A 14412-nucleotide genomic window follows, 5' to 3' on the forward strand; every position below is an offset into this window, starting at 1 on the left:
GGGCTACCATAATCTTGAAGCTCTACCTTGATTATCACTAGCCATGGGAGTGGGGCTACCATAATCTTGAAGCTCTACCTTGAATATCACTAGCCATGGGAGTGGGGCTACCATACTCTAGCAGCTGTGTCTTACCTTACATCCCTCACATGAATCGACCCCGTAATGAAATCCAGACGACTCGTCCCCGCACACCTTGCAGTGCGGCGCCTTGGGTCCTGGCTTCATGCCATTGGCGGACAGTATTTGATTTGTAATGTTCGTCACGGCCTTACTCACGCTGCTGCTCGACAGCAGGTTGGCCGCGGAGAAAGACTTGGCACTGCTGTTCATAACACTGTTCATACTGTTCACACCATTGTTCATACTGCTGTTCACTCCGTTCGACAACATGCTGCTGTTGATGCCATTCGACAACAGCCCGTTACCCTGGTGAGTGAACGTTGTGGCAACACTGATGTCTGAGAACTGTTTTATGACGTTGTGCGACATCTGTGCACTGCCCATGTACGAGGCACTTGACGCCATCATCCCGTTAGATACACTGGTGTCCGGGCTGGGGATGCCACTGCCCAGTCGGTTCGTGTCGGTTGAGAAGGGGGGTGGGAGGCTGGTGGACGTTGCCATGACGCTGTCGGGACTGGGTGTGCCTAGCATCAGCTCGCTGCTCACATTGGATAGCGACTTGGCGTCGAAGTCGGTGAAGCTGGACGATGTCAGTTCGCCGATGACGTCGGGCCCCACATCGTACAGGATGGGGGGCGACGGCGTGAAGGAGCTGCCCACGCTGCTGGTCATCAGGGGACTCTGGAGCTTGTTATACATTCATGTGACCTGCAATACACAAACATACATGTCAACACGAGCTTATACATTCATGTGACCTGCAATACATAAACATACATGTCAACACAAGCTTATACATTTATGTGACCTGCAATACACAAACATACACATCAACACGAGCTTATACATTTATGTGACCTGCAATACATAAACATACATGTCAACACGAGCTTATACATTCATGTGACCTGCAATACATAAACATACATATCAACATGAGCTTATACACTCATGTGATCTGCAATATGTTATTGAATACACACCACTCCCTCATTAACTAGAAATCTGAATACACAAACACTCATTAATGAGGAATCTGAATACACAAACACTCATTTACAAGTCATCTGAATACACACACTCATTAACAAGGAATCTGAATACACACCACTCTCTCATTAACAAGAAATTTGAATATACACACTCATTAACAAGGAATCTGAATATACACTCATTGACAAGGAATCTGAATACACACACACTCGCTGACAAGGAACCTGAATACACACACTCGCTGACAAGGAACCTGAATACACACACACACACACACTGACAAGGAATCTGAATACACAGTCACTGACAAGGAATCTGAATACACACACTCACTGACAAGGAATCTGAATATACACACACACTCAATGACAAGGAATCTGAATACACACACACTCAGACAAGGAATCTGAATAAACACACTCACTGACAAGGAATATGAATATACACACTCACTGACAAGGAACCTGAATACACACACACTCACTGACAAGGAACCTGAATACACACACACTCACTGACAAGGAATATGAATACACACACACTCACTGACAAGGAATATGAATACACACACACTCACTGACAAGGAATATGAATATACACACTCACTGACAAGGAATCTGAGGCAAATATTACAGATACTCGTGATGAATCCTCTATCAGTACAATATATGTGAACACTGCTCCTGGGGACCACTGTAGTTTACCACAGTTTGAAACTAGCCAATCAAAACTGAACATCAAATCAAAACATAGACTGAAATTTTCAGTCTAATTTTAATTTTGTTTAAAAAGTACATGTAAATTTCAAAATTCTCTCTGTATAGATTGCTCGAAAAAATCAATGCATTCTTGATTTTAATTAAAGAAAAGTTTTTAAAATGTTTAAATCTCTGTCTATTAGCTAGTGAAGAATGCCCAAGAGAATCGCTGTATCCAATCAAACTGTAGAAGATCAATGTCCAGATGGTCAATGGGTGGACAAGTGCTATGCTTATAAAACTTTCAGAGTCTAGAGTCCAACCTCTGATGACATGACATGCATGTGTGGTGTTGCCATGATGTTAAAGTCTCAGACTCTGTCAGTCTTGAGTCTGGACTAAAAGGTTTTAAGCGGCAGGCCAGATGAACGTGGCACAATTAAAGCTGTGATGAGGAACGCTGGACTCTCAGTGAAGGTAGAAGTTAATATCACTGTTCACAATGATGGCAGGTAAAACATAATTGTTTAGAAATAACTATTTGATTTGTGTCACACTTAATAAAGCAGACCATTACATGTACTGTGTGTTAAAAACACTGAATCAACCCACCCCTGAAACTTGAAGCAATTATTTTCAGTTGTCGGCAGAAATAGCCAGCAACCGGAGAAACCTACAGTGCAGATCTCGCTGACTTGTCCATTCAAACACATCAGATGAGTAAACAGTGACCTGTGGAGATATGCACCTGCTAAATACAGGTCAAATTTATTACATTAGACAAAGGCCTATCTCTCTCAGTAATTCTTCGGCTATATCAAACAGGAGGCTGATTAACAAGAGTGAATTTCTATTACACTAGACAGGTGACTGTATATATGCAGATCAACATCTACTACAGGACACATTTTTACTATGCTAAAAAAAACCCCAGCTATTACACAGATAGCTGCTTAATACAGATCAAAGTTTATTGTGCTTATCGACACCACTAGAGCACACTGATTTATTAATCATCACCTATTGGATGTCAAACAGCAGGTCATTTTGACATTATTGTCATATAGTCTTAGAGAGGAACCCTACTACATTCTTCCATTAGAAGCGAGGGATCTTTTATATGGACCATCCCATAGACAGGATAGCACATACCTCAGCCATTGATATACCAGTCGTGGTGCGCTGGCTGGAATGAAAAATAGCTCATAATTGGGCTCAACGATGGGAATCGATCCTAGACCGACTGTGTATCAGACCAGCGTTTTACCAATAATGAAGTTCTGATACAGTATACAGGTGGCTGCATAATAAGAGTTGAAATATTTTATGATATTACTTATTAAGTAGGCAGCTTATTGATGTAGATGGATTCCTCCGGTAGTGTATTAGATAGATGGGCTACTTTAAGGAGGTGGCTACTTTAGCAGGTTGACTAAGCAAGAAGAGATATTATAACTATCTGAATGCCATGAAAGCATCTCCATCTTACATCTTATTCACCCAGCTATAAATACACTGAATGTTACCGACACAGACACAACTGTGAAATAACAGATTATATTCACTACATTTTAAACACACAATACTCATTATTGATAGAGACAGCTGTATAATACACTCCCAGTGAATCACACTGTCATATGTGACATATCACCACATACATGTATTGGTTTTTCATTACCCATCCTGTGGTCAAACAAAATGATTAATATATAAGTGCTTGCTAACAAAAGGTCACAGACTTCATAAAATAAAGGCCTTGTTGACTGCCGCAGTGGTTCAAACAGGAAGAGCAGCACAATTCAGAAGTCAAGTGCTCGCCTGAGGTGTGATGAGTCACGGGATCAACTCCCACTAGCGGAGTCAGTGTGTTATTTCCTAGCTCTTGTAACTCATCTTAGCTGAACTGTATATTAATGCATGCTATTCTGTCAGACTGGTCTCAGTGATGTTGTGGTTAAGCTATATGACTTAAAAACTGTAGGTACTGAGTTCGCATCCAGATACCAGCTCCCATGCAGAGTGAGCTGAATAATAACTTAGTGCTCATAGGTATAAGGATCCATATTCACGAAAATGTGTAAAGTTATGTCTACGACTAGCACTTACATCTTCCGTAGATTTACCTTTATGTGCAAGAAGCACCTTATTCTCAAAGACGGTCGTAAACGTAAACGTAAATTAGTTGGACATAAATCTATGATTGTAACTCTCTCATCGGAGAAATAAAAAATAAAACACATTAGAAACGATGGCTACCGGGTAAATAATAAATGCTCAAAACGCAATTTTGTTTATTGTCTGCTAACAATAACACGGCAAACTATGGCATTTTGGTATTGGTAAGGATCTGTGTTTTGGTACGAACTTTAGTACATTCTTAAAAAGGAAAACATAATTCAGGAGAAATGTGGCCGAGTCGAAAACATCCGTTCGATCACAAAAAAAAAATGTTCAATCCATGCTTCAATTATTTGAAATGCTGCAATTTTCCACAAATAATAGTATATAACGGCGATTGTGCTTGATTTATTATAAGTACACGACTTACTTGCAGTGTTAGTTGTAACCGGTGGCACTAGTAGATAATTATGTTCAACTTTACATGTAACGTATGTTTACATTGTTTCGTGAATAGCTCTTCAGTCGAAGATTTACGTTTACGTGTAAAACTAGACTTACGATGTTTTGTGAATATGATTCCTGGCCACTATGTGGACTTCTCTCTCACTAACCACTAATACACTGTCCAGGACAGACAGCCCAAACAGCTGAGGTCCAGAACAGCATGCCTGAACCATAACTAGATATAAGTGTTAATATACAACTTTCATTTAAGTAGCTGTATGCAGACCAGCACCCTGCACAAATCCTGGATTCGTGCCCATTTTTTCCATCATGCTTACAAACATCTAATAATATTGTCTCTCATATCTGTCTATCCCGACTGCCAGCCTCCTCCAACCCCACCTCTATCCCCCCGATCCCTATCTATCCCACCCTTTAGAAATGTCATCCAATCTTTATCTCTCACTTATCTACCAGCCTTGGTGGCATCGTGGTTAGGCCATCGGTCTACAGGCTGGTAGGTACTGGGTTCGGATCCCAGTCGAGGCATGGGATTTTTAATCCAGATACCGACTCCAAACCCTGAGCGAGTGCTCCGCAAGGCTAAATGGGTAGGTGTAAACCACTGACACCAACCAGTGATTCATAACTGGTTCAATAAAGGCCATGGTTTGTGCTATCCTGCCTGTGGGAAGCGCAAATAAAAGATCCCTTGCTGCCTGTTGTAAAAGAGTAGACTATGTGGCGACAGCGGGTTTTCCTCTAAAAAAAAACAGTGTCAGAATGACCATATGTTTGACGTCCAATAGCCGACGATAAGATAAAAAAAATCAATGTGCTCTAGTGGCGTCGTTAAATAAAACAAACTTTCTTTATTTGACCCTAGAATAACCATTATTATTTATCCTATAAATTACTCATACTATCCATGTCATAAAGCCATTTCATATTTTGCTGTACCAGTTAATATACCCATACTGCGGTCCATGGGTCATTTAACTGTTTCCGACCCAACAACACCTGTACACCTGAGCCGAATGTCTTGTTAAGATTTAGTTAAGAGTTAGAGTGCATCACATCAAACTACATTTATGCCAATCGTGATGACATCATATTACCAAAAACTGTGATTCAATAACAATCAAATGTTATAGGATATATATTGAACTGACTACATGTTTTGTTTAATATGTAAAATGTTAACCTCATCTAGATAACCAGTTTTTATCTTGACAGAGCCTCGACATACAAGATGAGGTTGATATTTTTCATATTAAAAAAACACGAGCAGCGAACCGTCTATTTATAGCACCCTCGAAGTAGTGCATATGTAGTAATCATTTAATTATAGACAAGGCTAACCCGCTCATACACAGTAGTCGTTTACATAACAAAACAAGGTCACCACACAACATTAAAATCAAGCTTACATATCTACATGGAACACACACACACGTATCTGGGTAGAAATAATCCATGGACACACAAACTCTTCCATGAAACTTATAATCCTGTTCTCATGACATAAACGAGTTATCGCACAGATCGGTTACACATGCATGTCGTATGTAACAGCATAAGCCACTAACTGCCTGGCGAGGTGATCACACACTGCCATCTGCACTGGAGCATGTGAGCACAGCATGACAGCTGTAAGGCAAACTGGGCCATTCCATGCTCAGCGCAGTCTGACAAGTGAACGGCCTGACAGTTGATACGACAGGCGAGAACACACAAACATGCAGCAGTCAGTTTTAACTTGGTGTAGTTTAAACGTAATCCTTCGCTTTCGCTGTGGACATCAGTGATCCGCTTGATAGTCCTTCACTGTGGATGTCAGTCATTAGCTTTGAGTACCTGCTGTCAGGTACAGCCACTGTCCATTACAGCCACTGTCCATTATAAATAGTCTGGTATAGACACTGTCCAGTAGAGCTACTGTCCCTTATAGCTGCTGTCCAGTACAGCCACTGTCCAGTATAGTCATTATACAGTTTATCACTGTCCAGTATAGCCACTGTCTAGTACAGCCACTGTCCAGTACAGCCACTGTCCAGTACAGCCACTGTCCAGTACAGCCACTGTCCAGTACAGCCACTATCCAGTACAGCCATTATCCAGTACAGCCACTGTCCAGTATAGTCATTATACAGTTTATCACTGTCCAGTATAGCCACTGTCTAGTACAGCCACTGTCCAGTACAGCCACCGTCTAGTATAGCCACTGTCTAGTATAGACATTATCCAGTATAACCAGTCTAGTACAACCACTGTATAATATAGCCAGTCTAATACAACCACTGTCTTGTACAACCACTGTCTAGTACAGCCACTGTCCAGTATAGCCACTGTCCAGTACAGCCACTGTCCATTACAGCCACTGTCTAGTACAACCACTGTATAGTATAGCCACTGTCTAGTACAACCACTGTCTAGTATAGCCACTGTTCAACACAGCCACTGTCCAGTACAGCCACTGTCTAGTACAACCACTGTATAGTATAGCCACTGTATAGTATAGCCACTGTCTAGTACAACCACTGTCTTGTACAACCACTGTCTTGTACAACCACTGTCTTGTACAACCAGTCTAGTATAGCCACTGTCCAGTACAGCCACTGTCCAATACAGCCACTGTCCAATACAGCCACTGTATAGTATAGCCACTTCTAGTACAACCAGTCTAGTATAGCCACTGTCCAATACAGCCACTGTCCAGTACAGCCACTGTACAGTACAACCACTGTCCAATACAGCTACTGTCTAGTATAGCCACTGTCCAGTACAACCACTGTCCAATTTAGCCACTGTCTAGTACAGCCACTGTCTAGTACAACCACTGTCCGGTACAGGCATTGTCCAGAAAAGCCACTGTCTAGTACCACCACTGTCCAGTATAGTCAGTGTCCAGTCGACTAGCTGAGAGGCTCTATAAGACTTGTGTTTGATATGACAGGTAGACAGTGTCACGGAGACCCGAGGAGACACAAAGTGCACATAGGGCAACACATGGGGTGGGTCAGACAAGTCACTGAAACACGATCAGCTGAGTGTGCAGCAATAACACACTCCATGTATTTAGTCCCCTTCAAGTGAACGTGTGGGCAGGGACTTTTATTTTAACGTTTCTAAATGACAAGGAGCAAGATGCACAACATGCTCTGTGATAAAAAAATTCCAAGCCGTTTTCACTTTCCATCTTAAAGCACTGTTAACTATTCAGACTGAGAAATCAGTGCTATCTATGTTAACATTAAGAGGAAAAATATAACACAGAATTTCTTGTTCAATTTTACGACATCTAATTTAATATAGTCTATATTAAATTAGATGTCGTTAAAATGTAAAAAAAAAAAATAGTTTCTGTTTCTATCTCTCAAACTGTCACAAGCAGAGATTGCTTCCCATTGCACAAAATACATGCCAAGCCTCATATTTCACAGCATTATTTAGGCCAGGTCATTCAACACAAAATCTGTCCATTTGTAACCTCTTCTCTCCCAAACAATATTTTGTAATGTTACCACCCACACCCCCATGTAAAATTAAGAAAAAGCACCTGTTGATACTCCCTTCTTTCTGTAATCATACAGTTTGACCAAATTCATGTTTTCTGTATTTTTAAAATCTGGGGTTTTTTTTGTTATTGATGAAAATATATTTTTTAAAAATTAACTGTAATAATGTTGGGTTTTTTTTATCCCTGACTGGCTGTATTAAAATTACAATATAATACATATATAATATAAGCTGGTATAATTCATTATTATAATAATTATAATATAAGCTGATATAATTCATTATTATAATAATTATAAATGACATATTATACCAGTATTTTTCATTTATTCACTTAAACAAACACATCTTTTGGATGGGCAAGTGGAAAATTATTATAGGCAAGTGGAAAATTATTATAGGCAAGTGGAAAAATATTATGGGCAAGTAAAAATGCAAATCACACTGACAAGTGAGTTTTAAAATATTTTTTCAACCCCTGTGTAATATTTTCATTATCACATAGAGTTTTTATTCATACATTAAAATGGTCTTACTCCATAGAAATAAAGATAAAATGTCACCTGTTCCCACCCCCACTAGAGACTGTGCCCTGACTTGTGTTTTCAACTTGAGACATCCTTCCCATGGGCCTATTAATGCCAACCCTAAAAATACATTGTCCAGCGAAATATGTATTGTTATAAATACATACAGAATCAGAATACACACACTAATTCTGACCAGTGTTGTTGGTTTGCATCAATGTGTGAACTATGACAACCTGCATCAATGAACTGTGACATATTGAAGGCTATAAACAATGGTTCAATACACACTCAGGTCAGTGGATGTTGCCAGTGTGATAGAAATACAGTTTTATGGTGATACGCCTCACAGGACCACAATAGAGACCCACATTAGTATACATACACACAGTTTACAGTGATCAATTAATAACTACTATAACACAGAACCAGGGGCATGTGCACATATTTATACACTTTCCCACAGATGTATGTGCTGTCCTGTCTGTGCTGCTAATCTATGTGGTTAGTAATGGCATCTCTTTATCTCTCTCCCTATCACTCCCTTTTCCTGCCTGTCTGTCCATCCATCCCTTCATCCCCAATGAATGAATGAATCAATGAATCAATGAATCAAGCAAGCAAGCAAGCAAGCAAGCAAGCAAGCAAGCAAGCAAGCAAGCAAGCAAGCAAGCAAGCAAGCAAGCAATCTCTCTCTCTCTCTCTCTCTCTCTCTCTCTGTCTCTGTCTCTGTCTCTGTCTCTGTCTCTGTCTCTCTCTCTCTCTCTCTCTCTCTGTCTCTCTGTCTGTGTGTCAGATATCAACTGGCCAACGTTTGAACACTGCGCTACTGTGTGGTTTGACTATCTGTAGCCATTTTGTCATCACTATATATAAAGCTCTAATCAAAGACAGACCGTGACATGCAGCGAGAAGTCTGACTGCAGATCAACCACGTGGACGTGTCGATGTAACCACGTGGACATGTCGATGTAACCACGTGGACGTGTCGATGTAACCATGTGGACGTGTCGATGTAACCATGTGGACGTGTCGATGTAACAGTATTTACCTAGCGGGATTAGCCTACTTCCAGTTCCTACATCAAAGCACAGTCTTCATCAGGATTACGACTAATCCTAATTCTACTTACCATGAAGCCTGGCAGCATTACTGTAGTCCACCTGTATAAATGACTGAAGGCACCACCAATATAACCATATGTATTCATTTCTATCATCACTGATACCATATGTAATCATTTCTATCATCACTGATAACAATACGTAATCATTTCTATCATCACTGATAACCATATGTAATAATTTCTATCATCACTGATAACAATACGTAATCATTTCTATCATCACTGATACCATATGTAATCATTTCTATCATCACTGATACCATATGTAATCATTTCTATCATCACTGATACCATATGTAATCATTTCTATCATCACTGATAACAATATGTAATCATTTCTATCATCACTGATAACTATATGTAATCATTTCTATCATCACTGATAAAGAAACATAACTATTACCACTAATATAACCATATGTAATCATTTCTATCATCACTGATAACCATATGTAATAATTTCTATCATCACTGATACCTGTATGTAACTATTACCACTAATATAACCATATGTCACCATATATATCATTGCTGATATTATCAGTGATAACCATATGTAACTATCACCACTAACATAACTATATGTAATAATGTTTATCATCATTAATAACCATATGTAATATTACCACTATAAGTAATCATATCTATCATTGACTGATATAGCCACATGTAACCCTAGAACTAAACTAACCAGCAATACTAAAACAAACATGGAAGTTGGAGGCGAGATTTTCACTGTCCCCATCATCCTGTACATCTCTTCAAAGTTTACTTCAACCATCCAGTCTAACATGTAGCTAATTAGCTATTTTTTCACAGGTCAACTGCTGCTGAACATGTAGTGATGGGGAAGTGACAGCATCAATAGACTTTAACCTCATTCTCCGCCTAGCATGGATAACCAGGTCAGTGCCCCGTTACATAACTGACCGTGATCTGGTGGTATTACCAGTGATGTCCACCTCACAGGGAAACTCAGCCTCACAGACCGGTGGTCAACCGGTTCTGTACTCAACACAATACCAAACACATGACCAGGGTCACAGGGTCACAGGCTCTCAATCCTATTGGCTAGCAACTGGGTTAACTATTTCCAATATACACAGTGTTGCCAATTTACATACATGTGTTTACACAAACAAACTCACTACATGTGGCCATGCTGATAACACACATCTCAAGTGTGTAGTGGGTGGGGGAGGGACGGGGATAAGGAGGGGATGGGGAGGGAAGTAGAAATAACTGTGCTGGGGTGGGGAAATGCAGATACCTGTGTATAACAAACACCTTGAAATAAAACCACCTGCATTTTACAAATACCTTGAAATACAGATACCTGTGTATAACAAACACCTTGAAATACAGCCACCTGTGTATTGCAAATACCTTGAAATAAAGCCACTTCTGTATAACAAATACATGGAAATAAAGCCATCTGTTTTTAACACATATCTTCAAATATAGCCACCTGCACACAACAAATAGCCTGAAATAAAGCTATCTGTGTATAACAAATACCTTAAAATACAGATACATGTGTATAACCAGTACTTGGTTATACAACCATCTGCATATAACAAATACACAGGCTCTCAATATATATAACCAATATTTGGTTATACAACCATCTGTATATAACAAATACCTTGAAATACATAGACCTGTGTATAACAAATACCTTGAAATACAGATATATGTGTATAACCAATATTTGGTTATACAACCATCTGTATATAACAAATACCTTGAAATACATAGACCTGTGTATAACAAATACCTTAAAATACAGATATATGTGTATAACAAATACCTTGAAATACAGATACGTGTGTATAACCAATATTTGGTTATACAACCATCTGTATATAACAAATACCTTGAAATACATAGACCTGTGTATAACAAATACCTTCAATACAGATACCTCAGTATAACAAATACCTTGAAATACAGATACGTGTGTATAACCAATATTTGGTTATAATACTACCATCTGTATATAACAAATACCTTGAAATACATAGACCTGTGTATAACAAATACCTTCAATACAGATACCTCAGTATAACAAATACCGTAAAATACAGATACGTGTGTATAACCAATATTTGGTTATACAACCATCTGTATATAACAAATACCTTGAAATACATAGACCTGTGTATAACAAATACCTTTAATACAGATACCTCAGTATAACAAATACCTTGAAATACAGATACGTGTGTATAACCAATATTTGGTTATACAACCATCTGTATATAACAAATACCTTGAAAGACATAGACCTGTGTGTAACAAATACCTTCAATACAGATACCTCAGTATAACAAATACCTTGAAATATAGATACTTATTTATACAAATACCTTGAAACTCATAGACCTGTGTAAAACAAATACCTTCAATACAGATACCTCAGTATAACAAATACCTTGAAATACAGATACTTATTTATACAAATACCTTGAAATACATAGACCTGTGTATAACAAATACCTTCAATACAGATACCTCAGTATAACAAATACCTTGAAATACAGATATTTATTTATACAAATACCTTGAAACTCATAGACCTGTGTAAAACAAATACCTTCAATACAGATACCTCAGTATAACAAATACCTTGAAATACAGATACTTATTTATACAAATACCTTGAAATACATAAACCTGTGTATACAAATACCTTCAATACAGATACCTCAGTATAACAAATGCCTTGAAATACAGATAACTATTTATACAAATACCTTGAAATACATAGACCTGTGTAAAACAAATACCTTCAATAAAGATACCTCGGTATAACAAAACTTTGAAATACAGATACCTATTTATACAAATACCTTGAAATACATAAACCTGTGTATATAAATACCTGCAATACAAATACCTCGGTATAAAAAAATCTTGAAATACAGATACCTATTTATAACAAACACCTTGAAATATGTAGATTTGTGTATAACAAATACCTTCAATACAGACACCTCGGTATAAAAAAAACCCTTGAAATACAGCCAGCTGTGTATAATAAACACCTCAAAATACAGCCACCTGTATAAAATTATATACTTTATATTTTTAGACAAGGATTTTTGAGAAGCCACAGTTTTCGCCAAGTTGCTATTTTTCAAGTTAATTATACAAAGATTATATGTGGTATCAACTAATTTTTAGATATGTATTACAAATATATTTGCGAACCCACTCACCCAAGTTTGTGGATTATTTGTTTTTTGTTCATACCCAGATCAATGTAAACAAAATAATAGACAATCCTTATAATTAACTTTGAAACATACTTACTAATAATAACACTAAAAGTTAATATTTAATTTTGAATAATTTGTTTGGTTCATAAACTATGCTGCTTAATAAAACAAAGTACCAATATAAATTCACATTATCAGATATGATATTCCATGACATTATTTTTACGTTTCTCAACAAATGAACAAAAATGCATTGCTATGGTTATATCAATAGGTTGGCTTTAAACTACAATAAATATAAAGAAAATTTAATGAATCATCAATGGATGTCAAACTTGGTAATTCTGACATAGTTTTCACAGGAAACATATTTTTGTATCAGTAGCAGGAGATCTTTTATATGTACTTCCCAACAGGACAGCACATACCACAGCTTTGATATACCAATTTGGGACGGGAGGAAACTGCAATGAGTAGATTTGATCCTACAACCCAAGGATCTTTGGTTAGCAATCTACCACCTGAGCTACATTTATACATTAAAAAATAATTCAGTTCATACTACATGTGTGTAGGTTAATGTGTTTTATATCTGCATTAACACAGTTCACTAATGAAGTACTTCAGCGAGTTTACTGGGTGGGTTGCTATACTACTTTTATCAGTGTCACTCTTACAATGTTAACGTTATCGTCAATGGGAATTGCTTCAGTTCAAGGCAACCTTCTCTCAGTGGTGTTAAGTAATAAATAATTAATGTGATAGTACTGATCAGTATTCTCACCATTTGTAAACTGGAATGACTCATTTAAGAAATGGATGCTGCCCGACTGCTCCACGGCCAGTGATAAAACATATTAATGTGATGGTACTGATCAGTGTTCTCACCATTTGTAAACTGGAATGACTCATTTAAGAAATGGATGCTGCCCGACTGCTCCACGGCCAGTGATAAAACATATTAATGTGATGGTACTGATCAGTGTTCTCACCATTTGTAAACTGGAATGACTCATTTAAGAAATGGATGCTGCCCGACTGCTCCACGGCCAGTGATAAAACATATTAATGTGATGGTACTGATCAGTGTTCTCACCATTTGTAAACTGGAATGACTCATTTAAGAAATGGATGCTGCCCGACTGCTCCACGGCCAGTGATAAAACATATTAATGTGATGGTACTGATCAGTGTTCTCACCATTTGTAAACTGGAATGACTCATTTAAGAAATGGATGCTGCCTGACTGCTCCATGGCCAGTGATAAAACATATTAATGTGATGGTACTGATCAGTATTCTCACCATTTGTAAACTGGAATGACTCATTTAAGAAATGGATGCTGCCCGACTGCTCCACGGCCACTGATAAAACATATTAATGCTGAGTCTTTGTCAGTGTGATGGGGTGGGCCGTAGCCCAGTGGTAAAGTGCTCGCCTAATGCTCGCAGAATCGATCACCGTCAGTGGGATAATTGAGACTATTTCTTGATCCAGACAGTGCACCACGACTGGTATATCAAAGGCCGTGGTATGTGATATCCTGTCTGTGGGATGGTACATATAGTTATAAAAGATCTCTTGCTGTCAATGGAAATGTTGTGGAACATTTTGTTCAGTATTGGGTCGCGATT

At 38.2% G+C, this 14412-nt stretch overlaps 1 protein-coding gene across 6 annotated transcripts in view; it reads right to left on the minus strand.

Moving 5' to 3' along the window:
* Nucleotides 1-14412, minus strand: part of LOC121369391 (probable nuclear hormone receptor HR3) — a 200866-nt gene that overhangs the window by 67994 nt on the left and 118460 nt on the right. For 4 of the 6 annotated variants that reach the window (XM_041494462.1, XM_041494461.1, XM_041494464.1 and 1 more), the window contains one exon: nucleotides 136-834. In XM_041494462.1, the coding sequence (XP_041350396.1) occupies nucleotides 136-825 (690 nt within the window). In that variant the 5' untranslated portion in view covers nucleotides 826-834. The other 2 variants (XM_041494465.1, XM_041494463.1) reach the window with 2 other exon arrangements.

The sequence above is a fragment of the Gigantopelta aegis genome, chromosome 3 (genome assembly GCF_016097555.1).
Source record: "Gigantopelta aegis isolate Gae_Host chromosome 3, Gae_host_genome, whole genome shotgun sequence".
Lineage (NCBI taxonomy): Eukaryota > Metazoa > Mollusca > Gastropoda > Neomphalida > Peltospiridae > Gigantopelta > Gigantopelta aegis.